This window comes from Loxodonta africana, chromosome 16 (assembly GCF_030014295.1).
Source record: "Loxodonta africana isolate mLoxAfr1 chromosome 16, mLoxAfr1.hap2, whole genome shotgun sequence".
In the NCBI taxonomy this organism is placed as follows: Eukaryota; Metazoa; Chordata; class Mammalia; order Proboscidea; family Elephantidae; genus Loxodonta; species Loxodonta africana.
The window spans coordinates 82,501,032-82,527,546 of record NC_087357.1 but is presented as its reverse complement, the minus strand read 5'-3'; the positions used below and the strand labels follow the sequence as shown (position 1 = coordinate 82,527,546).

General features: G+C 45.5%; 1 protein-coding gene across 1 annotated transcript in view; it reads left to right on the top strand.

The window, feature by feature from the left end:
• CHAT (choline O-acetyltransferase) overlaps nt 1–26,515 on the top strand; it is a 63,504-nt gene that overhangs the window by 5,935 nt on the left and 31,054 nt on the right. The window contains exons 3-6 of the mRNA XM_023547168.2: nt 427–545; nt 2,226–2,279; nt 4,953–5,133; nt 6,969–7,146. Coding sequence (XP_023402936.1) covers nt 427–545; nt 2,226–2,279; nt 4,953–5,133; nt 6,969–7,146 — 532 coding nt within the window. The remainder of the gene's footprint in view (nt 1–426; nt 546–2,225; nt 2,280–4,952; nt 5,134–6,968; nt 7,147–26,515) is intronic.

Sequence of the window (26,515 nt, the reverse complement as noted above, 5' to 3'; positions counted from 1 at the left end):
GAGACAGGTGACAGAGATGGGGAACACAAAGGGGACATGGATGAGGCAGCAGAGGAAGAGGTGGGAATGGAGACGAGGTCAGGACAATGGACAGGGATGAGGGGCAGGAACAGGACACACAGAAGGACAGGTGTGGGGACAGGAGTGAAGAACCAAAGAAGCAAGCTGGGAAACCACGAGGGAAGAGGTATGGTGCAGAGATGAGGGACAGGCGTGGTGGATTGTAGTGCGCGTGGGGCCTAGAACATAACTGGGGCTCTGTGTATGTTTGTGGAATGAACGAAATGGGTAATCAAATGAAGTGCCTCAATTGTCCCTTAGGGCTGACAGGACGAGTGCTTGTTGCCTTACTTGGCAGGGGGCTGTGGCCTCTGGGACCAACCGCAAGTGGGTCACGACGCCCGTTCTTCCTTCCCTCCCCGGCAGGTGTCTGAGTACTGGCTGAACGACATGTATCTTAATAACCGCCTGGCCCTGCCTGTCAACTCCAGCCCAGCTTTGATCTTTGCACGGCAGCACTTCCAGGATACCAACGACCAGCTAAGGTGAGGCCAGGTGCTCCTTGGCTCAGAACTTGGGAACTGCGGGTCAGAGGGCCTGATCAATGTCCCTGAGACAGCAGCTGTTCCAGGCAACCTGGCTGGGGAAGAGGTGAGGTGAGGCTGCAATTGATAATGAACACATGACCTTCTACATAATATGTTTATTTGGGGAAGGGGACGCTAGTGGAGGTCATGGTCCCCGAGGCGTCCCCAAGCTGGACTTGACCTGGCTAAGGCCCTGAGCAGAGAGGTGTGTGCCCTCAGACCCCGTTGGTGCTTGCCACTGGTAACATGCTACCCTGTCTGTCTGAGAGGACCTCTGCTGCCCTCCAAAGCCCCTGGCTCTAAATAGAGGCTCCTGAGGGGGGATGGGTCCCTCCCTGCCAGCCTCCGCCATACCAGAGCTCCGCCATCTGCTGCAATTTCAGAGCTCAGTGAGCCGCGCGGAGGGCTGACAGATGATGGTGGGGGCCATGCACGCAGGAGTGAGGATGAGGGGAGGGTCTCCCTGTGGGGGTCTCTCAGAGCCATACCTGAGTCCCTGGTCTCATGACCAGAATGGCACACAGGATGGGGGCAGTTCAGAGGCAGGAGAAGGGACAGGTGCCTACCCCCAGGCTAGCCAGGGCCCACCCCTCATTCTCTGGGGGCGAGGGCTCAGCTAGGCTCAAGCGGCCCCCACCCCCTTCCTCAGCCTGACTGAAGAGTGGGAATGGATGAATAACTTCCGAGAACATTTCTCAAAATTGCATCCAAGGGGCCATTTTGCAGATGCAATTAAGCCCAAACTCATCATCCGTGGACAGTTAAGACAGGCAGTCCTACGGCCCCGTCTCGGTGCCTTTTTCCCAGCACCCACCTTCCTCTTCATTAGCGCTAACCAGTGGGCATCGAGTTGATTCTGACTCGTGGTGACCCCGTGTGTGTCAGAGCAGAACTGCACTCCGGAGGGTTTTTAAGGGCCAATTTTTCATAATCAGAACACCAGGCCTTTCTTTTGAGGCACGCCTGGATGGACTTAAACCTCCGAACTTTTGGTTAGCAGCTGAGTGAGTGTGTTAACCATCTGTACCACCTGGGGACTCCTCATTAGCATTAAAAACCAAAAAAACCAAACCTGTTGTTGACCGATTCCAAAGAGGACCAAATTACTGACTTTCTTGGGAGGCTGGATTCCCCAGAGTCCCAATATCCGCCTTCCAGTCCAGCCCCAAGACTGGCCCCTACCTGTTGCCCTGTGGCCTCACCTGGCTCCCTCTGCCTCATCCACCCTCTGAGTTCCTTTCCTGTCCCCCAGAACTGCCCCACCCCCAGCTCTCTTCAAAGGACCATTTTTAATCCAAGGCCTGTGAAGGGCCGACAGCATCTGGAGGGGGTCAGGAACCAGGTCTGAGTAGTGCACCACGCAGGCCTGGCCTATGGCAGGAGTCCCTGCATTTAAAATGGAGAGGGGGAAGTGGGGAAGAAGGAAGGGAGGGAAAGTGGTAGGGAAGAAGGAAGGAAGGAAGATAAAAAGGGAGGAAGAAGAGAACGAAGGGAAAAAGGGAGGAGGGAAAGAAGGAAGACAGGAGGGAGAGGGAAGAAGAAAAGAAGGAGGAAGCCAGGGAGGGAGGGAAGAAGGGAGGGAGGGAGAGAAGCCCAGGCCCCTGGGAGGCAAGGCTGAGGCCTCATCTCTGTCTACAGGTTTGCGGCCAACCTCATCTCCGGTGTGCTCAGCTACAAGGCGCTGCTGGACAGGTAGGACTGGGCCGGCCTGGGAAGGGAATGTCCTGATTAGGACAGGCTGCCCCTGCCTCTGCCTCCCTGCTGCGGTAGACAGGGAGCTGCCTGCTTTCTGGACCACCAGCATCTTGATGGCCTCTACCCCAGCGGGCCCGACCAGGACCAGCTCCTTTTCCTGGGGTAGCCTCTCCTTCCTTAATCTCTTTAAAATGCCCCCTCCCTCCATGCCTCCTAGGTTTGCACTTGGCATGAGCAGTCTGTCAGGAATCAGAGAACGCATCAGAAGGTAGAGACGGAAAAGTTGGACTGAGGAGATGGGAGTTCAGCCTTGCCACTTGGGCAAGTGTGGTTTCCCTGCCCTGAGCCTCTGTCTCCTCCACCCCACCAAGCTCGAGGGATGGGAACAATGACACAGTGGACACGAGGGTGTTCTGACAGGTGGAGATTGCTCATGAGCTCAGTGCAGTATTACTGATTTTAAGACAAGACCCTGTCCTGGCCAAGGGTGCCTGAGCAGAAGCAAGAGGGAGAGGGCCTGGAGAAGCCAGGGTCCCCGGAAGCAGATAATATAAGGGCATCAGCCCCAAGCAGGGTCCACTTCACAGATGAGGCAGCCAAGCTCAGAAAGGTTAAGTGGCTTGCCCGTGGTCACACAGCCAGGAGATGGCAGAATGAGGAGGGCAGAAGAGGCAAACTTCACTCTCTTTTCAACTTGGGTCCAACTAAGTCTTTGCCCAGCCTTAGGGCAGAGGCTCAGACTCATAGTCACTCCAGGGAAGGACAGGGCCCCGAGACCCATAAAGCAGAGCAGCTGAGGTCTTGGGCCCTGGAGTGCGCAGACCTGAGTTTGAATACTGACAACCACAACACTGGATGTGTCAACCTTAAAAAAAAAAACCAGCTAGAGTCGCTTGTCTTTCCAATGGGAGTAGTAATAGCAGCTGCCTCAAAGAGCACTCCCTCCTCCAGCCCACAACACTGAGTCTCTGAGTCTCTGATTTCCTGTGATTTCCAGTCTCTGATTTCAAAGAGCCTCATCCCTCACAGCATCACAGCTGGGCAGTGGAGGAAGGAGGGCCAGGGCCCTGCCCACTGGGGCTGGGGCCTGTGTTCCATCTATCGCTGACAGTTTAGACCCCAGATTCACATGTGCATGCATGTGTGTGAGTGTGTGTGTGTGCCCAAGTGTGTATGTGTGTGCATGCGTGTGCCAGTGTCTCTGTGTGTACATGTGTGTGCATGTGTGTATGTGTTGCATGTGTGTGTATGTGTGCCTGTGAGTATGTGTGTGTGAGTGTGCATGTATATGTGTGCACTCACACTCATACCGCCATGTACATCCACGCGTAACACCCATGGAGGGTCCTATGTCGAATGACTGTAAATGTCACAAGACTGCAACATTTTCCTGAGTAACTGTTTTGGGCACCTTGATTCACTTGCTCATTCAGTCTTTCACTTTGCAATGCACTGATGCTGGAGAGATAGGGGAAAATAAGGTTCCATCCCAGCCCTCAGAAGGCTCTCAACTACCAGGAAAGACAGACACATCAGCAGACATAACACATAGCTCCATCTTCTCCCTCAAACTTCTGTCAGCTCCCTGGAACATCCCAGCCACTGCAAACTGAACTTGTCCCCAGTGCATCTTTGAATGTCCTCTCAAACCCCCAGCTTGCCCTCACCCTGTCTTGTCAGGTCAATAAATGCACTGACAGGTGGTAAATCCAGAAACCTAGACCTCACCACGGTTCCTCTCCCCCCAGGCCCCTCTTATCTCAGGTGCTCTCAGCCAGTCCTCCAAAACCAGTCCCAGAGCCTCCCTGTCTCTCCTCCCCGTAGTCCACATCACCTTCCCATCTCGGCCGCAGTCTCCTCCCTTGTACTTCATGTGACCCCTTTCGATCCATTCTACACATATAACCAGGGGCATTGAAAAAGCGAAACATAAATGAAATCATGCCACAAAACACTAAAGCCTTCCAGTGGTGTTCATTGCACGGAGAATAAAATAAAAACTCCTTACTTCTACTGACGAGGTCCTGCATGATCTGGCCCTTTCCTACCTCCCTGGCCTTCTCCTCATGCTGCTTCAACCCCACTGGCTTCCTTTCTGCATTCCATTAGTGTTCTGAAATTGGGTGGATGAATGGATGGATGGAAGGGAAACAAATAGAAGGAATGAAGAAAAGAAAAGAGAGGGAGGGAGAAAGGAAGGAAAGATGGTGAACACGAGATATACTGAGACCACAGAGAAAAGCAAACTTTCTGCCTTGAACTCAGCAGGCTTCCTGAAGAGGTGTTGAAGGAGCAGGCTCTTGAAGGTGAAGGAGTTCTCTAAACGGATTAACTAAGTGCAGGGGTGGAGGTGAGGGCATGCCCAGCCAAAATCAGCCCAAGCAAGCGAAGTCCCTGAGGGTCAGAATGGCAGGCCTGCCCATGTGGTCATGAGGCAGGGTGAGAGTGGGTCGATGGAGCTTTGAGAAAATCATGGAGTCTCCATGGGCCTTGAAAATGGGGCACCCCTCTACTGTAAGAAAGCGGGGACTGATCTCTTAGGCTCCCATGGTAATGCAGGTATGGTTTTGTGCCCTGCTTTGCCTGATCCCATGACAGTACGTCCAGTTCTGATTCCCTGTCCCGTCCACCCTCTCACGGCTCCCTCCTCTTACCTGTCTGCCCCTCCAGCCACTCACTCCCCACCGACTGTGCCAAGGGTCAGCTGGCAGGGCAGCCCCTCTGTATGAGGCAGTACTATGGGCTTTTCTCCTCCTACCGGCTCCCTGGCCACACCCAGGACACGCTGGTGGCCCAGAAGAGCAGTGTCATGCCTGAGCCTGAGCACATCATCGTGGCTTGCCGAAACCAGGTAGGCAGACCTTCCCACTGCTGTCCTGCCGGTCAGGGTGGGTCGTGGGGCTAGCAGTAGCCACTCATGCTTATCCCTTTCTGCTGCTTCACAGAGCTCACCCCACGGTGAGCAGCAGTGCAGCGGCCCAGAACTCAGGTCTCCTGACCTTATCAGCCCCATTTCTCTCCACTAATTGGCTCTAAGAACAAGGAGAACCATGAGTTAGCGGATGCTCCCTTGGACTTGCACTTGAGCCCCCAAGAGCCAGGTCAGGTTGGAAGAAGACCCTGCTGGGCTGAAGGTCCTTAACGAGAGCCCAGCATGGTGTCGGCCCCTCTACCCTCAGACCATCACCCAAGCCATGATCTTCCTGGAGACCACGCACAGACAGAGTTACAGAAGGACCAACTGGACGAACCACATGTTGGGCGTGGGCTCAGCACTTACACGCGTTCATGTGATCCCACAGTGATCCTGCAGGCTGGGCCTCAAAATCTGCATTCTCTGTCCCCCGCAGCTGAGGTTTTCAGACTGGGTTCCAGGGGCCAACAAGGGCCCCGTGGGGCCAGGGGGACAAGCTGAGCATGGAGGCTCCAGACCCCTTCTCATTGCCCACCAGACTAGATTCTACATATCGAGACTCCATGTTTCATCTGACAAAAAGGTAGAATTCATTTCGTTTTGTTTTTGCTAAAAAGCACATATGATGACACCCACCAGGTGGGTCCCCTGGAAATTGCTCTGGAATGATTTCTTCTCAGGCTTATCTCACGTTCTTAGCAAGTTGGGAGCTCAGAGAATGTCTGCCATATTAGGGCAGCTGCAGCCCCGTCCCAGGCCTGAAGGACAACCAGACACTTCCCAGTCCACCTCATACCCAGGCTGGCTGGCCACAAAACAAAGACTTTTCTCTCGAAGTCCAAACTAGCCCTTCCCAGCCTCCACCCATCCCAGTCTCCGTCCAGTCCAGGAGTGCTCAAGGAGCTCCTGCTCTGGACCCGGCCACGTGTGCATGGCTCAGGGCTGAGCAGAGGATTCATTCAACCAGGTGAAAAGGGCATCTTGACCTGTGCCAAGGAATAAGACCCTTTGCATCAAAGCTGCAGGCTGAAGCCCCACAGGCTTACACATAAAGCACGGGGACGTATACAAATGTACGTGCACATGTATGCACACAGCCTTTTGTGTATTGATCTTCATTTTGAATCTTTCTCTGCATATTATTCACTGACTGGCTTTTTTGGTCCACTCACCAGTGTGTTCAAGCTAACCCTATATCACTACCTTGAATGAGCTCATTCCTTTTAATTGCTGGGTAGAAATGCCCTGGACAAGTACATTCTACTTAGCCGTCCCCTAAGTGAAGAACACTTAGGCTGTTTCTACTTTTCCACTGTTGCAAACAAGACTGATATGCACATTCTGGGGCAACACGTGGACGTGTCACTAAGCCTTAGACTGACGTATGTCTTTCAAGTACACTTGCCGAGACATAGGGTATGCACATTTTTAGTTTGGATACACATGGCCTTCCAAAAGGGTTTTTTACCAATTTACACTTGTCATGCAGTGTCTGAGAGCCCAAGTCCCCACAAATGCAGTGGTTTTACATAAACTAGGAACCACGAAAACAAACTTTCTTTTAGAGATGTTTGATCTTTGAGTGGGGGTCCAGCTTGGGGTCCAGCACAGTCAACAGCTTTGGGTTGGTCTCCAAATTGCGACCACCCAGAATATGAAATCCCTTGGGGACCTGAATCTGAGTATTCCCTGGCCCAGTGAAAGCTGGCAGTTAGGTCCCGGTGAGGAGTTCTGCAGCCTTGAGTGACGTGTTTGACCTGTTTCCCCCACAGTTCTTTGTCTTAGATGTTGTCATTAATTTCCGCCGTCTCAGTGAGGGGGATCTGTTCACTCAGTTGGGAAAGATAGTCAAAATGGCTTCCAACGAGGACGAGCGCTTGCCTCCAATCGGCCTGCTGACGTCAGACGGGAGGACCGAGTGGGCCGAGGCCAGGACTGTCCTCATGAAAGGTTAGCAGCAGTGCCCGGCTCCTGTCCATGCTCATCCCATCCTCATCCTCCAGGGTCTGGGGCCATGAACTCATCCATGTGGGCCACAGCACAGGACAGACAACCAGTCCTGCTGTCAGTACAGGGGCCTTCTACTGAAGGTCAAATCCTTTGTGCCCACATGTGTCCACCTGCATATCCTAGCTTTCTGGGCAAGGCTAACCAGAGCTGGAATTTTCCGCTGTTCTGGGATGTGGGGTGGGGGCTACATGAGCTGGAGGAAGATGGGCTGCTGTGAAGCCATGCTGGTTCCTGGAGGGCAAGGGTGGTGCTCATTCTGGAGGCCTGGTCACTGGGGATCCAGGATGGAGGCCACCTCTGGAGGGTAGTTGGCCATCTCTATCATGTGATCTCTTGGTACTGAGTCTTTTCATCTTTAAGTGGACCCTTATCCTTCACGCTGGCCGCTGGTCTTGTGAAAGTCTCAAGGCATTCCTGCGAGAAAACCAGTAATCTTCTGAAATTACTTTTCAAATCCAGAGCCAGCCCTGGTCCAGGCAATGGATAGAGTGCCTTCTTCTAGGAGGTGAAGCAAGGCTTCTGCGAGTTTCCTCCCTCATACCCACACACTCTCAAAGGGCCCCGTGTCCTCGCCTTGATTTTTTCTCCCTCTCTGCAGTCTGATTGCCATTCCTTTGATTAACGTTTATTGTGTGTCTCCTTCCCCTTGACTGTGAGGTCTAGGAGAACAGGGACCTTGTCTGTTTGGCTTCACTTGTGCATCTGCTGTACCCTACACGGTAGGGGCCCCGTTGTAACTGTCAAATAGAAGGATGAAGTGTTACTAATGGCACTGGACCCCAAATGTTTCCCAGTTAATTCTTCTTACCTTTAATTAAGGAAACCCTGTGGCATAGTGGTTAAGAGCTACAGCTGCTAACCAAAAGGTCGGCAGTTTGAATCTACCAGGCGCTCCTTGGAAACCATATGGGGCAGTTCGACTCTGTCCTATAGGGTCGCTATGAGTCGGAATCGATTTGACAGCAACGGGTTTTTTGTTTTAGCTTTTAATTATTGGGCACCTGCTGAATGCTCAGTTCTTATAGCAGGCTGCACAGGCCACAGGGAGGTGACATTGACCTTGTTTCCCATGGACTTGACCACCAAGTTGGAAATCAGTAACTCATTTGAAAAAAGGAGCCCTGGTGGCCCAGTGGTTAAGTGCTCGGCTGCTAACCAAAATGTCGGCAGCTCGAACGCACCAGCTGCAACATGGGAGGAAAAAAGCCCACTGCTGTCATTTTGAACTGCTGACCTTTCAGTTAGCAGTTAATCACTTTAACCACTATGCCACCAGGGCTCATCGGGAGAAAAGACTTGATTTGCTCCCCATAAAGATTACAGCCTGGGAAACCCTACAGGGCGATTCTATTCTGTCACATTGGGTTGCTATGCATCAGAATCGGCTCAATGGCATACAACAACAACATCATTTAAAAGTGAGTTCATTCCCATGGGAGATCCCAGTGTGATTCAACCCCACTCCTCTCCCCTCCAGGGACAGAGACAGGCATAATCACTTCAGCTTCCAATATGGTCTACACTTTATTAGAGGCCAGGCCCACGACATCTCCCTCCAGAACTGACCAGGATTGCCCTCAGGCCTGAGTGCTTAGGCGGAACTAATTGGAATTAATTTGTTAATGGCATTTGATCCAGCTTTCTGAATGGAAATGCTGTTTCTGAGGAAGGGCAACAGCAAGGAGGACAAACATGGGCATTCCGTCTGGAAATTCAATTAAGCCAGTTAGCGATGACTGTGTCGTCGGCACTATAGGGAAGCCCTTGCGGGTCCCTGAAGCAACTCCTGTCCACAGAAAAGGAACACAGAGGCCATGCAGGAGACTTTCAGCTTAAACTTGAAAGGTTATGGCAGCTTTGTCTAAAGAGTGAAGATGGAAAGAGATGAATGGAGTCTAGATATATTTTGAAAGTAGAGGCAACAGGAAGGAAAAGAGAAATGAGAAAGGTCCCTAGGGTTTTTCATTTGAGCAACTGAGTGGATAGTGGTACCGTTTACTAAGATGGGAAACAGGATGGGGGAGTGGCTATGGAATAGAGAAATTGTTCCCGAGTATGTTAGGTTTGAGATGCCTTGAGTCACCTAAGTGGAGACGTCAAGTTAGATCTATGTGTCTGGAGCTCAGAGGAGAGGTCGAGCCAGAGAGATAAATTTGAGAGCCATCAGCACATAAGTGATATTTAAAGTCATGAGCCTGGATGAGATCATCCAGAAATGGAAGCACAGGGGCCCTGAGGTCAGGTAGAGAAAGACGTGAAGGGGATGGAGAAAGAGCAGCCAGAATAGTAAAGGGAAAACCAGGAGATGAGTCACAAAAACACAATAGGGAAGAGGGCTTTGGGGAAAAGGAGTCAGCCAGCCAACATGGAATTCTGCCGAGAGGTCAAGGAAGAACAGAACAGAGAGGAGACACGGAATTAGCAACCCTGAAGTCATTGGTGATCTTGTCCAATGATTCAGACTGGTGTAGTTTGAAGAATGAATGATTGGATGCTGATGGGAATGGTCCAATGTTTTTGTTGCCTGTTTTCATCAAGTCAGCTCTGACTCGTGGCGACTTAATGTATAACAGAAGGAAACATTGACTGGTCTTAGCCATCTTTATGACCTTTGATGTTTGAACCCATTGTTGCTGCTATTGTGTCAACCCAGCTCATCAAGGGTTTCTTTCAATTTTGCTGACCTTCTACAAAACATGTGAATGCTGGACAGTGAAATGATTCAATTGCAGAAAGAAAGTGTTGATGAAACAGCCAATAACTAGAACCAGTAAGTGTAGACGACTCTTTTCAGACAATTTGGTATTAAAGGGAGCAGGGAAATGGGGGAGTCACTGGAAAAGGATGGGAGTCAAGTGAAGTTTTTTAGTAGGAAATGTAAGTACATGGCTGTATGCTGACAGAAATTATGCAGTAATAGAAAGGAATTGTTGACAAGGAGAGAGAAGATGAATGGAGGACTGGGGTTCTTTCAAAAGCAAAAGAAGACGGAGCCCAGAGATTAAGAGGCCATTGATTGATGCAGGGAAAACAGAAAACTTGGGACAGATGCCTGTGGGACTTCAGCTGATGGAGGGGGACTCCTGAACGGTCACTTCTCAGGTGGCAGGAGGAGGTATTCTGAAGGCAAAGGAAACTAGTTGCCATCGAGTTGGCTTCATATTATATGGTGACTGCCTGTGTGGCAGAGTAGAACATTTGTCTTTTCTTGTCTTTATATATATGTTTGTATCTTCTTATATAAATGAGGTCATACAATGTTTGTCCTTTTGTGATTGGCTTATTTCACTCAGCATAATGTCTTCAAGCTCCATCCGTACTGTAGCATGTATCAAGACATCATTTCTCCAACTGGCGGAGTATATGTATGTACCACATTTCATTTGTCCATTCATCTGTTCATGGACATTTAAGTTGTTTCCACCTTTTGGCTACTGTGAATAGTGTTGCAATGAACACTGTTGTACAAGTCTCTTTCTGAGTCTCTGTTTTCAAGTCTTTGGGTGTATGCCTAGGAGTGGTATTCCTGGGTCATACGGTATTTCTATTTTTAGTTTTTTTTTGAGGAACTGCCACACTGTTTTCCTCAATGGCTGTACATTTTGTATTCCCACCAGCAATGGATAAGGGTTCCAATTTGCCCGCATCCTGACTACCATTTGTTATTTTCTGGGTTTTTTTTTTTTTTTTCAATCTTAGCCATTCTAGTGGGAGTGAAAAGGTTTTGATTGTGATTTTGATTTGCCACTCTCTGATGGCTAATGATGCTGAGCGCCTTTTCATGTGGTTGGTGGCTATTTGAACGTCCTCTTTGGTGAAATGTCTATTCAAGTCCTTTGCCCATTTTCTGATTGGGTTATTTGCCTTTTTGTTGTTAAGTTGTTGAAATTTCGTGTATATTTTGTCTATTAGATTCTTGTCAGATACATGGTTTCTGAAGATACTCTCCCAGTCAGTAGCTTGTCTTTTCACGCTTTTTTGGTAAAGTCTTTTGATGAACAAAAGTTTTACATTTTTGTGAGGTTCCATTTACTTATTTTGTGTTTTGTTGTTTGTGCTTTTGTTATTAGATAATCCATTGTTAAAAGCTAGGCCTGACAGCATTGCCATTGCTTCTTCTTCCAAGAATTTTATAGTTTTAGTTTGCACATTTGGAAACCCTGGTGGCGTACTGGTTAACAGCTTAGGCTGCTAACCAAAAGGTTGCCAACTCCAATCCGCCAGGCACCCCTTGGAAACCCTATGGGGCAGTTCTACTTAGTCCTATAGGCTGCTATGAGTCGGAATCGACTCAATGGCAACCAGTTTTTTTTCAGTTTAATTTGCACATTTAGGTTTTTAATCCCATTTTGAATTTGTTTTTGTGTATGGTGTAAGGCATGGATCCTGTTTCATTTTTCTGCATGTGGAAATCCCATTATCCCAGCACCATTTATTGAAGAGACTCTTCTTTCACTATTGAAGGGATTTAGCAACCTTGTCAAAAATCAGTTGAACATAAATGTGTTGGTTTATTTCTGGACTCTCAGTTCTATTCCATTGGTCTATGTGTTTATTATTATACCAGTACCAGGCTGTTTTGATTACTGTAGCTGTATGTCATTGTTGTCATTAGGTGCTGATGAGTTGGTTCTGACTCACAGGCATCCTACGCAACAGAACAAAACACTGCCCAGTCCTGTGCCCTCCTCACAATTGTTGCTGTGCTTGAGCCCATTGTTGCAGCCTCTGTGTCAATACATGTCATTGTGGGCCTTCCTCTCTTTCACTGACCCTCTACCAAGCATGATGTCCTTCTCCAGGGACTGGTCCCTACTGGTAACATGTCCAAAGTACATGAGACAAAGTCTCACCATTCTTGCTTCTAAGGAGCATTCTGGCTGTACTTCTTCCAAGACAGATTTGTTTGTCCTTCTGGCAGTCCATGGTCTATTCAACATTCTTCAGCAACCATAATTCAAAGTCATCAGTTCTTCCTTGCTCTTCCTTATTCATTGCATGCGTATGAGGTTATTGAAAATACAGTGCCTTAGGTCAGGTGCATCTTAGTCTTCAAAGTGACATATTTGCTTTTTAACACTTCAAAGAGGCCTTTTGCAGCAGATTTGCCCAATGCAATGCATCGTTTGATTTCTTGACTGCTGCTTCCATGGGTGTTGATTACGGATCCAAGTAAAATGAAATCTTTAACAACTTCAATCTTTTCTCCCATTTATCATGATATTGCTTATTGGTCCAGTCGTGAGGATTTTTGTTTTCTTTATGTTGAGGTATAATCCTTGCTAAAGGCTGTAGTCTCAGATCTTTATCAATAAGTGCTTCAAGTCCTCTTCTCTTTCAGCAAGCAACGTTGTGTCATCTGCCACGTTCTTCTCCGATTATTTGCTCACTATACAGATTGAATAAGTATGGTGAAAGGACACAACTCCGACACACACCTTTCTTTTGATTTTAAACCATGCAGTAGTATCTCCTTGTTCTGTTCGAATGACTGCCTCTTTGTCTATGCACAGGTTCCACAGGAGCTCAATTAAATGTTCTGGAGCTCCCATTCTTTGCAGTGTTATCTATAATTTGTTATGATCCACACAGTCAAATGCCTTTGCATAGTCAATAAAAAACAGGTAAACATCTTTCTGGCATTCTCTGCTTTCAGCCAAGTTCCATTTGACATCAGCAATGATATGTGGTGTACTACATTGATTTAATTTTCTAATATTGAACCATCCCTGCATTCCTGGAATAAATCCCACTTGGTCATGGTGTATGACTCTTTTAATATGCTGTTGAATTCTGTTAGCTAGTATTTTGTTGAGGATTTTTATATCTATATTCATAAGAGATATTGCCCTGTAGTTTTCTTTTCTTGTGGTTTTTTGTCTGGCTTGGGTACCAGGGTTATGTTTGTTTCATAGAATGAATTAGGGACTACTCCTTCCTTCTTTATCTTTTGGAAGACTTTAAAGAGTATCAATGTCAATTCTTCTCTAAATGTTTGGTAGAATTCCCCAGTGAAGCTCTCTGGTCCAGGACATTTGTTGTTGTTGTTGAGAGGTTTTTGATTACTGATTCAATCTCTTCACTTGTTATGGGTCTGTTGAGACTTTCTGTTTCCTTTTCAGCTAGTTTGGGTAGGCTGTGTACGTCTAACAATTTATCTGTTTCATCTAGGTTATACAGTCTGTTACCATACAGGTGTTCATAATATTCTGTCAAATCCTCTTTATTTCTGTCTTAGTCATCCAGTGTTACTATAACAGAAATGCCACAAGTGGATCTGGGAGAAGACCCTGGTCACCAATCTTTCCCTGGTCTAAGAGTTTCTCAGTACAGGGACCCTGGATCCAAAGGACGTGCTCTGCTCCTGGTGCTTCTTTCTTGGTGGCATGAGGTCCCCCTCCTCTCGTCTGGATTCTCTCTTTTATATCTCAAAAGAGGTTGACTCAAAATATAACCTAATCCTGCTGATTGAGATCTGCCTCATTAACATAACTGCCCCTAATCCTGCCTCATCAAAAATCATGGAGGTAGGATTTACAGCACAGGAAAATCATGTCAGATGACAAAATGGTGGACAGTTACACAATTGGCCCAGCCAAGTTGGTAACACATTTTTGGGGGACACAATTTAATCTGTAGCAATTTCTATTGGGTCAGTTGTAATGTCCCCTTTTTCATTTTTTATTCTGGTTATTCGCTTCTTTGTCAGCCTGGCTAGAGATTTGTCAATTTTATTGATCTTTTCAAAGAACCAACTTCTAGTTTTATTGATTTTCTCTATTGTTTTTCTGTTTTCAATCTTGTTTATTGTAACTCTGATCTTTGTTATTTCCTTTCTTAGGCTTAACTTGTTCTTCTCTTTCTAGTTCCTGGAGTTGTTGAGTTAGGCTGTTAATTTGAGATCTTTCTTCTTTTTTTATGCAGGCTTTTATTGCTATAAGTTTCCCTCTGAGTAAAGCCTTTGCCATATCCCACAAGCTTTGGAATGTTATACTTTCATTTTCATCTGACTCTAAGACATTTGTGATCTCTTCCTTGACCCATTGGTAGTTTAATAGCATGTTGTTTAACTTCCATTTTTTTTGTATATTTTCCAGGTTTTTTTTTTGTTATTGATTTCTAGCTTTACTCTGTCGTGTTCAGAGAGAACACTTTGTATGATTTCAGTCTTTTTAAATTTTTCAAGACCTGCTTTGTGATCTAAAGTATGGTCCACAGGGTTTTCAATGTTTTGACTTTTCTGAAGTAGATCACCAGGCCTTTCTTCTGAGGCTCCTCTGGGTGGACTCAAACCTCCAATGTCTTGGTTAGCAGCTGAGCATGTTAACCGTTTAAGCTACACAGAGACTCAGAAGACGAAAGAGAACATATGAAGCAGCCGCTAGGAAACTGGGAAAGAGATTTACTCAGAAACTTAGTAAGATTTCTGGACTATGTTGAGCTCATATTTATGACAGTTTGAGGTCATACATTTTAGGAGAAACTAATTAGTGTTGTTACATGACTTTTGCCCCCACGATGTTCAGCTCCTGAGGATTGGGAAAGGAGAAGATGGGTTGTTGGGTTTAGCCAGATGAATGCAACCAAGGGAGAGGGAGAAGGTATGGTAAGGAAGCGGTTGCAATGTTGGAATCTAAACTGAGTAAGGAGAGAAGTGAAAGACGGGAGGAGGATGGATAGTACAGTGGCCCTCCTTCATCTGCGGTTTCACCTTTCTCGGTTTCAGTTACCGCAGTTTGAAAACGTTAAATGAGTACGTAGCGTGATGAAATCTCACACCATCCTGCTCCATCATTCACATAACTTTTATTATGGTATATTGTTATAATTGTTCTATGTTATTATTAGTTATTGTCGTTAATCTCTTACGGTGCATAATGTATAAATTAAACTTTATCATAGGTATGTATGTGTAGGACAAAACAACTTATATGTAGGGTTCTGTACTATCTGCAGTTTCAGGCATCCACGGGAGGTCTTGGAATGTATCCCTACAGATAAGGGGAGATTACTGTAAAATAAGTTGTGGGCTGGTGGATTTTGGAGATCTCAGTGAGGGCTATGAAAAGCTTTTGAATTAGAAAGTTAAGAGTGTGGTCAGAGTGTGAGAGACTTGAAACAAATTTCAGAGATGGTCAGTTCCTGGAAATGAGAGGTTCAAAGATGTGATCATGGGGTGGTTGGGGCATTGAGAGATGAGAATATTGTCTGGGTCATCCAGATGGATATCAAAGTTGCTGAGAATGATATTAGCAATGATGGGGAGGAAGAAGGTGAACTAGGAGCCTAAATCTCCACAATGGAGAATGTCTTAGTCATCTAGTGCTACTATAACAGAAATACCACAAGTGGATGGCTTTAACAAAGAGAAATTTATTCTCTCACATCTAGTAGGCTACAAGTCCAAATTCAGGGTGTCAGCTCAAGGGTAAATCTTTTTCTCTTTGTCTGCTCTGGAGGAAGTTCCTTGTCATCAAGCTTCCCTTGGTCTGGGAGCATCTCAGCACAGGAACCTCAAGTCCAAAAGATGAGCTCTGCTCCTGCTGCTGCTTTCTTCATGGTATGAGGTACCCATGTCTCTCTACTCACATCTCTCTTTTATATCTCAAAAGAGACTGGATTAAGACCCTATCTAATCTTGTACATCTCATCAATAGAACTGCTGCTAATCCATTTTTACAGACACGTGGGGGAGTCATACTGTGGGGGCTTGCGTGTTGCTCTGATGCTGGAAGCTATGCCACCGGTATTCAGATGCCAGCAGGGTCACCCATGGAGGACAGGTTTCAGCTGAGCTTCCAGACTAAGACAGGCTAGGAAGAAGGACCTGGCAGTCTACTTCTGAAAAGCATTAACCAGTGAAAACCTTATGAATAGCAGCAGAACATTATCTGATATAGTGCTGGGAGATGAGCCTCTCAGGTTGGAAGGCACTCAAAAGATGACTGGGGAAGAGCTGCCTCCTCAAAGTAGAGTCGACCTTAGTGACATGGATGGAGTAAAGCTTTCGGGACCTTCATTTGCTGAAGTGGCATTACTCAAAATGAGAACAAACAGCTGCAAACATCCATTAATAATTGGAACCTGAAATATACAAAGTATGAATCTAGGAAAATTGGAAATCATCAAAAATGAAATGGAACACATAAACATCGATATCCTAGGCATTAGTGAGCTGAAATGGACTGCTATTGGCCATTTTGAATCGGACAATCATATAGTCTACTATGCTAGGAATGGCAACTTGAAGAGGAAAGGTGTGGCATTCATTGTCAAAAAGAACATTTCAAGAGCTATCCTGAAGTACAATGCTGTCAGTGAAAGGATAATATCCATACGCCTACAAGGAAGACCAAGGAAGACCAGTTAACACGACTGTTATTCAAATTTATGCACCAACCGCTAGAGCCAAAGATGAAGAAATAGAAGATTTTTGTCAGCTGCTGCAGTCTGAAATTGATTGAACATGCAATCAAGATGCATTGATAATTACTGGTGATTGGAATGGGAAAGTTGGAAACAAAGAAGAAGGATCAGTAGTTGGAAAATATGGCCTTGGTGATAGAAACAATGCCGGAGATCGAATGATAGAATTTTGCAAGACCAATGACTTCTTCATTGCAAATACCTTCTTTCAGCAACACATGGACCTGTCCAGATGGAACACATAGAAATCAAATCGACTACATCTGTGGAAAGAGACGATGGAAAAGCTCAATATCATCAGTCAGAACAAGGCCAGGGGCCGACTGTGGAACAGACCATCAATTGCTCATATGCAAGTTCAATCTGAAACTGAAGAAAATCAGAGCAAGTTCACGGGAGCCAAAATATGACCTTAAGTACATCTCTTCTGAATTTAGGGACTACCTGAAGAATGGATTTGACACATTGAACACTAGTGACCGAAGACCAGACAAGTTGTAGAATGACATCAAGGACATCTTACATGAAGAAAGCAAGAGGTCATTGAAAAGACAGGAAAGAAAGAAAAGACCAAGATGGATGTCAGAGGAGACTCTGAAACTTCCTCTCGAACAACAAGCAGCTGAAGCAAAAGGAAGAATTGATGAAGTAAAAGAACTGAACAGAAGATTTCAAAGGGCATCTCCAAAAGACAAAGTAATGTATTATAATGACATGTGCAAAGAGCTGGAGATGGAAAACCAAAAGGGAAGAACATGCTTAGCATTTCTCGAGCTGAAAGAACTGAAGAAAAAATTCAAGCCTTGAGTCGCAATGGTAAAGGATTCTATGGGGAAAATATTAAACTACGCAGGAAGCATCAAAAGAAGATGGAAGGAATACAGAGTCATTATACTAAAAAGAAATTAGTCAATATTCAACCATTTCAAGAGGTGGCATATGATCAGGAACCGATGGTACTGAAGGAAGAAGTCCAAGCTGCTCTGAAGGCATTGGCAAAAAACAAGGTTCTAGGAATTGACGGAATATCAATTGAGATGTTTCAACAAACAGATGCAGTGCTGGAGGTGCTCACTTGTCTATGCCAAGAAACATGGAAGACAGCTTCCTGGCCAACTGACTGGAAGAGATCCATATTTATGCCTACTACAGCACTGGGTGGTTTTTTTCCCAAGAAAGGTGATCGAACCGAATGTGGAAATTATAGAAAAATATCATTAATATCACACGCAAGCAAAATTTTGCTGAAGATCATTCAAAAATGGCTGCAGCAGTATATTGACAGGGAACTGCCAGAAATTCAGGCCAGTTTCAGAAGAGGACGTGGAACCAGGAATATCATTGATGATGTCAGATGGATCCTGGCTGAAAGCAGAGAATACCAGAAGGATGTTTACCTGTGTTTTATTGGCTATGCAAAGGCATTCGACTGTGTGGATCATAACAAATTATGGATAACATTGCAAAGAATGGAAATTCCAGAACACTTAATTGTGCTCATGAGGAAGCTTTACATAGATCAAGAGGCAGTTGTTCGGACAGAACAAGGGGATACTGATTGGTTTAAAGTCAGGAAAAGTGTGTGTCAGGGTTGTATTCTTTCACCATACCTATTCAATCTGTATTTTGAGCAAATAATCCGAGAAGCTGGACTGTATGAAGAAGAACAGGGCATCAGGATTGGAGGAAGACTCATTAACAACCTGTGATATGCAGATGACATAACCTTGCTCGCTGAAAGTGAAGAGGACTGGAAGCACTTCCTAATGAAGATCAAAGACCACAGCCTTCAGTATGGATTGCACCTCAACATAAAGAAAACAAAAATCCTCACAACTGGTCCAATGAGCCACATTATGATAAACGGAGAAAAGATTGAAGTTGTCAAGGATTTCATTTTACTTGGATCCACAATCAACAACCATGGAAGCAGAAGTCAAGAAATCAAACGATGCATTGCATTGGGCAAATCTGCTGCAAAGGACCTCTTTAAAATGTTGAAGAGCAAAGACGTCACCCTGAAGGCTAAGGTGCTCCTGACCCAAGCATGGTATTTTCAATTACATCATATGCATGTGAAAGCTGGACAGTGAATAAGGAAGACCGAAGAAGAATTAATGCCTTTGAATCGTGGTGTTGGAGAAGAATGTTGAACATACCATGGACTGCCAAAAGAACGAACAAATCTCTCTTAGAAGAAGTACAACCAGAATGCCCCTTAGAAGCAAGGATCGCAAGATCCTTTGGACATGTTGTCAGAAGAGATCAGTCCCTGGAGAAGGACATCATGCTTGGCAGAGTACAGGGTCAGTGGAAAAGAGGAAGACCCTCCACGAGGTGGATTGACACAGCGGCTGCAACAATAAGCTCAAGCATAACAACGATTGTAAGGATGGCTCAGGACCGGGCAGTGTTTTGTTCTGTTGTGCATAGGGTCGCTATGAGTCAGAACTGATTCGACGGCACCTAACAACAACAATCCATTTTATTACATCATGGTGATAGGATTTACAACACATAGAGAAATCACATCAGTTGATGAAATGGTAGAGAGTCACACAATCGTCACCCAGCCAAGTTGACAGACATTTTTGGGGACACAATTCAATCTATGACAGGGAGTTATGAGGAGATTGGTAGAGCACAGCTACAGGATGAAGTCTAGTGGCTCCCGCTGTGAAGGGAAAGAAGGAGGAGAATGGTTTAGAAGTGAAAAAAGAGAGCAAGGAAGCCCTCACCCCAACCTTCTGGCCACAAGTTGGAGAGTGGAAGAGGCCGTAGGGGAGGTGGGCCCCAAGAGGAGCCCCACACCCCGTGGACGCTGAGGTAAATGGAATGTTTCCAGAGGAGGTGAGTGATACAATAGAGCAGGCAGTCCCAAGGCAGGCATGGTGAAGGGTTTAGGAAGGAGGAAAGGAGAGGTGGTGAGGTCTGTGTCCATTAGGGATCACATGGAACAGGCTTGGGGTTCTGACAGTGTCCCTGTAAATGGATATGTGGCATGAGATGGGATTGTCCTGCTGGTTCCTTGGGGATGGTGGGCAATCACTGCAAACGATAGCTCAAATTCTTAACTTGTGGGAGGCTGCAATGGTTTGGCTACCTGCCCATAGTATTAGGGGTAGAGGATCTCTCTGGTCCACAGTAGTGTCCCAGTTAACATGCGGACTTACAGGTAGAACATTTGAGGGCATCGTAGTCCCCAAGTCCTCTGGGCCGAAGTCCTGAGGTCCTCAGCTCCTTTCCTAGGTCCTGGGATATGACCAGGGCTGGGGCACTGGACCCTAAGGCAGGCGCTGTCCAGCGGGAGGCCTCAACCAGAGACTGATCTTCCCTCATCCTGGCTGAGGGCTGCAATGAAGAGCCTGAGCTTAGAGAAAAGTGTCTGAATCCTCATGCTGCCAACTGAGGCCTACAGGGACAGGGCTTATCCACCCCAGCCGTTCATTTCATCAACCCTCTCTCCTTTGAGAGCCTGCCCTGACCCTGTGCATCACCCCTCACCCCCAAGTAGGACCCTTCTTTTTGGGAGCCACAGGCTGCTCACCCAACCTGACCCTCCTCCACAATACTGAAAGGTGGCAGAGCTCACAGAAGCAAGTTGCCCTCCAGTGGTCAAGCAGGGCTGTCTACCCCCAAAGCCCCTGACCACCACCCTCTTGTGCTCCTATGTCCTCGCATCCCAGAGCCCCTTGCATGGGCTTTCTGCACAGAGCTCACTCAGAGTATTGCACAGAATGAGCGTGGGCACTGTTATTGCTATCAGCACCTGGTCATCCACGGGTGACATAAAGGGCCTTTTTGGGTGCTGATGGGTACAAGACCCATAAGGACTGTCACTGCCCTCGAGGAGCCTATGGTCTTGTTGGGGAGTCAGGAGCAATTAGCATGCTAGGCTGCTAACCAGAAGGTTGGAGGTTTGAGTCTACCCAGAGGGTCCTTGGAGGAAAGGCCTGGTGATCTGTTTACAAAAAATCAGCCAATCATGGTATTTGGTTCCTTGGTTTGGAAGTTTAGGGTCATGGTTTCATGGGACATCCCAGTTAATTGGCTTAATAACGTGTTTAGTGCTTCTGTTCTACCTCCTGTTTTGTTGCGTAGTGCCTGGGGTCTTAAAAGCTTGAAAGCAGCCACCCAAGGCACAACAATTGATCTCTACTCACCTGGAGCAACAGAGGAAGAAGGAGAGTTGGGAATAGGAGGAGAAAAATGGAATGTGTAGCTAATTGCTTCCACGAACAACTGCCTCCCTTGTCATGAGACTAGGAGAATTGGATGGTGCCTGGCTACTGTTACTGAACATTTTGATCAAAGATTCTATAGAAGAATCCTGATCAAAAAGGGGAAAATGCAGAACAGAATTTCAAAATCTCATGAAGTCCAGACTTTCTGGAGCCATGGAGGCTGGATGAACCTCTGAAACTATTGCCCTGGGGTAATCTTTAAACCTTAAACCAAAAACATCCCCTGAAATCTTTTTAAAATCAGACAATAGTTTAGCTTAACTAGTAAAGAATGCCTGCCTTGAGCATTGTGCCCTTTTAAGATCTATCTATATGAGATCAAATTGACAACAACAACTCAGAAGATGAGATGGGAAACTTAAGGGACAGTGAGTTTATGTTAATTGAAGAACTCAGAAAAGGAAGATGAGAATGATTGCACAACTTGAAGAATGTAGTCGAAGTCACTGAATTATACAAGCAGAAACTGTTGAATTGGTGTATGTTTGCTGTGTATATGCTCAACAACAACGATCAAATAAATTATTTAAAAAACCAGCCATTAAAAGCTCTACAGAGCACAGTGCTACTCTTACACACACAGGGTTGCCGTGAATCGGAGTCATCTCAATGGCAACGGGTTGTTAAGACAAGAGTGTCCAAGATAAAAGCCAAAGGAGTGTCTCAGCAAGTCCCTCTGAGGATGCAGAGGCCTCATCCCTCCCACCTGCCATAACCCAGGAGGGCTTCCTATAGGAAGTGAACTTAAGGCTAAAACCAGGTGGGTTTAAGTCAGTGTGACTTAACCCCTGGCTGTATACTGGGGTTGGCTGACTACCTGAGAATTATCTGGAGAGTTTCTTTAAAGAGCCAAAACAAAAACAAATTCCTGAGTCCTCGTGATCCTCACCCAGTTGAGCAGGAATGAGGCCCAGGAGTCTACTTCTAAAGCACCCTGGTGTTTCATGTACAGCCAACTGGGGACCTGCTCATTCAGTCACATTGTGGTTGGCATGCATCATGTTCCTGCTTGATGCTGGGCCCTGTCCTGGGTGCTTTCTGCCCCTTGGTGCTGTAAGTCTTCATTACAACCTGAGAGGAGGGGACTTCATCCCCACAGAACGCAAGAGGAACTTGCATGCCCCAGAGTTCTGGCCCAACACTACAGAGGAGTTAACACCTTCTGATGAAGTGGCAGAGCTAGGGTTAACTTCTAGAAGCATCTGCCCAGAAGCCTGGGCCCAGCAGGTTGGGTGGGTTCACCAAAGGGGCTAAAGAAGAGCTGGGGGTCTCAGAGGGACCTGCACGACCTTTCAGGATTTCCCTCTCACGGAGCCTTCCTGATCCCAGGAGGAGCCAACAGAATTATCCTGGTCTGGAAATTTAATTAGGTACTTGGCCCTGAGTCTAGAAGACAGCAGTGCTTGTCAATTTGTGGGAAAAGGATGGCGGCTCAGAGAGCTCCTGAGCTGCTGGCTTTCCTGGGTGCCTGCCTGGACATCCCAAGCAGCAGACTTGCAAGGCAGATGTTCTGCGTATGCACAGCTCCGTCAACATTTATGTCCAGTTACCAATTAGAGCCGAGCTTGGTCTTCAAGGAGAGCTCTGGCAGAAGGCAGCTGCAGCCACAGAAAGCCTCAGTCATGGTTTGCAGAAGCACTCAAGATGGGGCCATTTTTCTATCTAAATATTGTCATCCAGGGCTTGCCAAGTCTGCTAGTTTTAAAACTAATTACATATTAGCAATAAAAATCTCTCTGATTTAATTGGCCCAAAAATTCCTCCTGGGCTCTTGAGGCGGAATATCTTTCTTTTGCAAGGAGCTGGGGACAATGCCTCCCTCCCACAACAGAAGCGTGAATCATAGGTTTTTACATATTAGGAGGAGTCTCTGGGTGGTGCAAACGATTAACAGTCCAGAAATCAAATACAATATGCACTGGGCGAATCTGCTGCAGAAGAACTCTTTAAAGTGTTAAAAAGCAGAGATGTCACTTTGAGGACTAAGGTGCACCCAACCCAAGCCATGGTATTTTCAATTGCCTCATATGCATGCGAAAGCTGGACAATGAATAAGGAAGACTGGATTAGAATTGATGCCTTTGAAATATGGTGTTGGTGAAGAATATCGAATATACCATCGACTGCCAAAAGAATGAGCAAATCTGTCTTGGAAGAGGTACTGACAGAATGCTCCGTAGAAGGAAGGATGGTGAGACTATGGTTCACACACTTGGACATGTTATCAGAAGGGACCAGTCCCTGGAGAAGGACATCATGCTTGGTAAAGTAGAGGGTCAGCAAAAAAGAGGAAGACCCTCAACTAGGTGGATTGACACAGTGGCTGCAACAATGGGCTCAAGCATAACAACAACTGTGAGGATGGTGCAGAACTGGGCAGCGTTTAGTTCTTTTTTCTGTAGGGTTGCTCTGAGATGGAACCATTCCTTGACTGCTGCTTCCATGGGTGTCGATTGTGGATCCAAGGAAAATGAAATTCTTGATATCAGTCTTTTTTCTATTTAGCATGATGTTGCTTATTGGTCCAGTTGTGAGAATTTTTGCTTTCTTTATGTTGAGATGTCATCCACACTGAAGGCTGTGGTCTTTGATCATCAGTATGTGCTTCAGTCTTCTTCACTTTAGGCAAGCAAGGTTGTGTCATCTGCATATCACAGGTTGTTAATGAGTCTTCCTCCAATCCTGATGCCCCATTCTTCTTCATATAGTCCAGCTTCTCAGATTATTTGCTCAGCATACTGATTGAATACAAATGGTGAAAGGATACAACCCTGATGCACACTTTTCCTGACTTTAAACCAATCAGTATCCCCTTGTTCTATCCGAACAACTGCCTCTTGATCTATGTACAGGTTCCTCATGAGCAGAATTAAGTGTTCTGGAATTTCCATTCTTTGCAATGTTATCCATAATTTGTTATGATCCACACAGTTGAATGCCTTAGCGTAGTCAATAAAACACAGGTAAACATCTTTCCGGCATTCTCTGCATTCAGCCAAGATCCATTTGACATCAGCAATAATATCATTCGTTCCACATCCTCTTCTGAATCTGGTTTGAATTTCTGGCAGTTACCTATTGATGTACTGCTGCAACCACTTTTGAATGATATTCAGCAAATTTTACTTGTGTGTAATGTTAATGATAATGTGATACTAATGATAATTTCCACATTCTGTTTGATCACTTTTCTTTGGAATCGCCACAAATATGGATCTCTTCCAAGTCATTTGGCCAGGTAGCTCTCCTCTAAATTTCTTGGCATAGACAAGCAAGTGCTTCTAACACTGCATCTGTTCGCTGAAACATCTCACTTGGTATTCCATCAGTTCCTGGAGACTTGTTTTTCGCCAATGCCTTCAGTGCACTTTGGACTTCTTCCTTCAATACCATCAGTTTTTGAACATATGCTACCTTCTGAAATGTTTGAATGTTGACCAATTCTTCTTGGTGCAGTGACTCTGTATTCTTTTCATCTTCTTTTGATGCTTCTGGTGTCATGCAAGGTTTTCCCCTTAGAATCCTTCGATATCGCAACTCGAGGCTTGAACTTTTCTTCAATTCTTTCAGCTTGAGAAATGCTGAGCATATTCTTGCCTTTTGGTTTTCTAACTCCAGGTCTTTGCACATTTCAATTCTTTACTTTGTCTTTTCCAGAATCCTTTTGAAATCTTCTGTTCAGCTTTTTCACTTCATCATTTCTTCTGTTCACTTTAGCTGCTCTAGCTGCTCTATGTTCAAGGGCAAGTTTCGGAGTCTGTTCTGACATCAACTTTGGTCTTTGCTTTCTTGCCTGTCTTGTTAATGACCTTTTGCTTTCTTCATGTACGATGTCCTTGATGTCATTCCACATCTCATCTGGTCTTTTATCAGTAGTGTTCAGTAAGCTGCATCTGTACTTGAGATCGTCTCCAAATTCAGGTGGGTTAGACTCAGGGTCGTACTCACTCTTGTGGACTCGTTTTAATTTTCTTCAGCTTGAACTTGTATATGAGCAATTGATTGTTCTGCAGTCAACGGCTGACCTTGTTCTGACTTATGATGTTGAGCTTCTCCATTGTCTTTTTCCACAGATGTAGTCGATTTGATTCCTGTTTATTCCATCTGGCAAGGTCCACGTGTATAGTTGCCGTTCATGTTATTGAAAAAAGGTATTTCCAATGAATAGGTCGTTGGTCTTACCAAATTCTGACATGAAATCTCCAGTATTGTTTCTATTACCAAGGCCATATTTCCCAACTACTGGTCCTTCTTCTTTGTTTCCAACTTTCACATTCCAATCATTAGTAGTTATCAATGCGCTGTAACTGCATGTTTGATCAATTTCAGACTGTAGAAGTTGGTAAAAATCTTCAGTTTCTTCATCTTTGGCCTTAGTGGTTAGTACATAAATTTGAATAATAGTCATATTAACTGGTCTTCCTTATAGGTACATGGATATTGTCCTATTGCTGACAGCATTGTACTTCAGGATGCGTATTGAAATGTTCTTTTTGATGATGAATGTGATACCATTCCTCTTCAATTTGTCATTCCCGGCATAGTAGACCCTATGTCTGATTCAAAATGGCCAATACCAGTCCATTTCAACTCACTAATTCCTCGGATATCAATCTTCAAGCATTGTATTCCATTTTTGACAACTTCAAATTTTCTTAGATTCATACTTCGTGTGTTACATGTTCTGATTATTAATGGATTTTCATAGCTGTTTCTTCTCATTTGAGTCATGCCACATCAACAGATGAAGGTCCCAAAAGCTTAACTCCATCCATGTCATCAGGTTGACTCTACTTGGAGGAGGCAGCTCTTCCCCAGTTGTGTTTCGAGTGCTTTCCAACCTGAGGGGCTCATCTTCCAGCACTATATCAGACAATGTTCTGCTGCTATTCATAAGGTTTTCACTGGCCAGTTTTTTCAGAAGTAGATCGCCAGGTCCTTTTTCCTAGTCTGTTTTAGCCTGGAAGCTCAGCTGAAACCTGTCCATCATGGGTGACCCTGCTGGCACTTGGAATACTGGTGGCATAGCTTGCAGCATCATAGCGACATGCAAGCATGACAGTACAACAAACTGACAGACTAGTGGTAACTGTAAAGATTACAACCAAGAAAATCCTGTGGAGCCGTTCTACTCTGTAATACATGGAGTGGCCATATTCTTGATCATTTAGTCTATAATTAACATATATTGATTCCTACTTTGCTCTTTTTTTTTTTTTAAGTGTTTTTAGGTATTCTATTTCCTTCACTCTTTCATATAAATTTTAGAATAATCTTGTCTATATCTACAAAAAATCTTGCTGGGAGCTTTGTTAAACCTGTATATCAGTTGGGGGAAGTGGCATCTTTATTATGCTGAGTCTTCGAGTGCATGGACACAGTACATCTCCCCATTTATTTATTCTTTGATTTCTTTCATTCTTGTTTTGTAATTTCCAGTGTACGAGTTCTGTGTATGTTTTGTTCGGTTTACGGTGAAGTACTTCTTTTGTTTTGCATGATTGTAAATGGTATTATATTTTTAATTTTGGTATCCACATATTCATGTATTTGTTGCTAGTGTACAGAAATACAATTGCTTTTTGTATGTTGATCTGGTATCCTGCAACCTTTCCGAGCTCAGTTATAAGTTCTGTTGT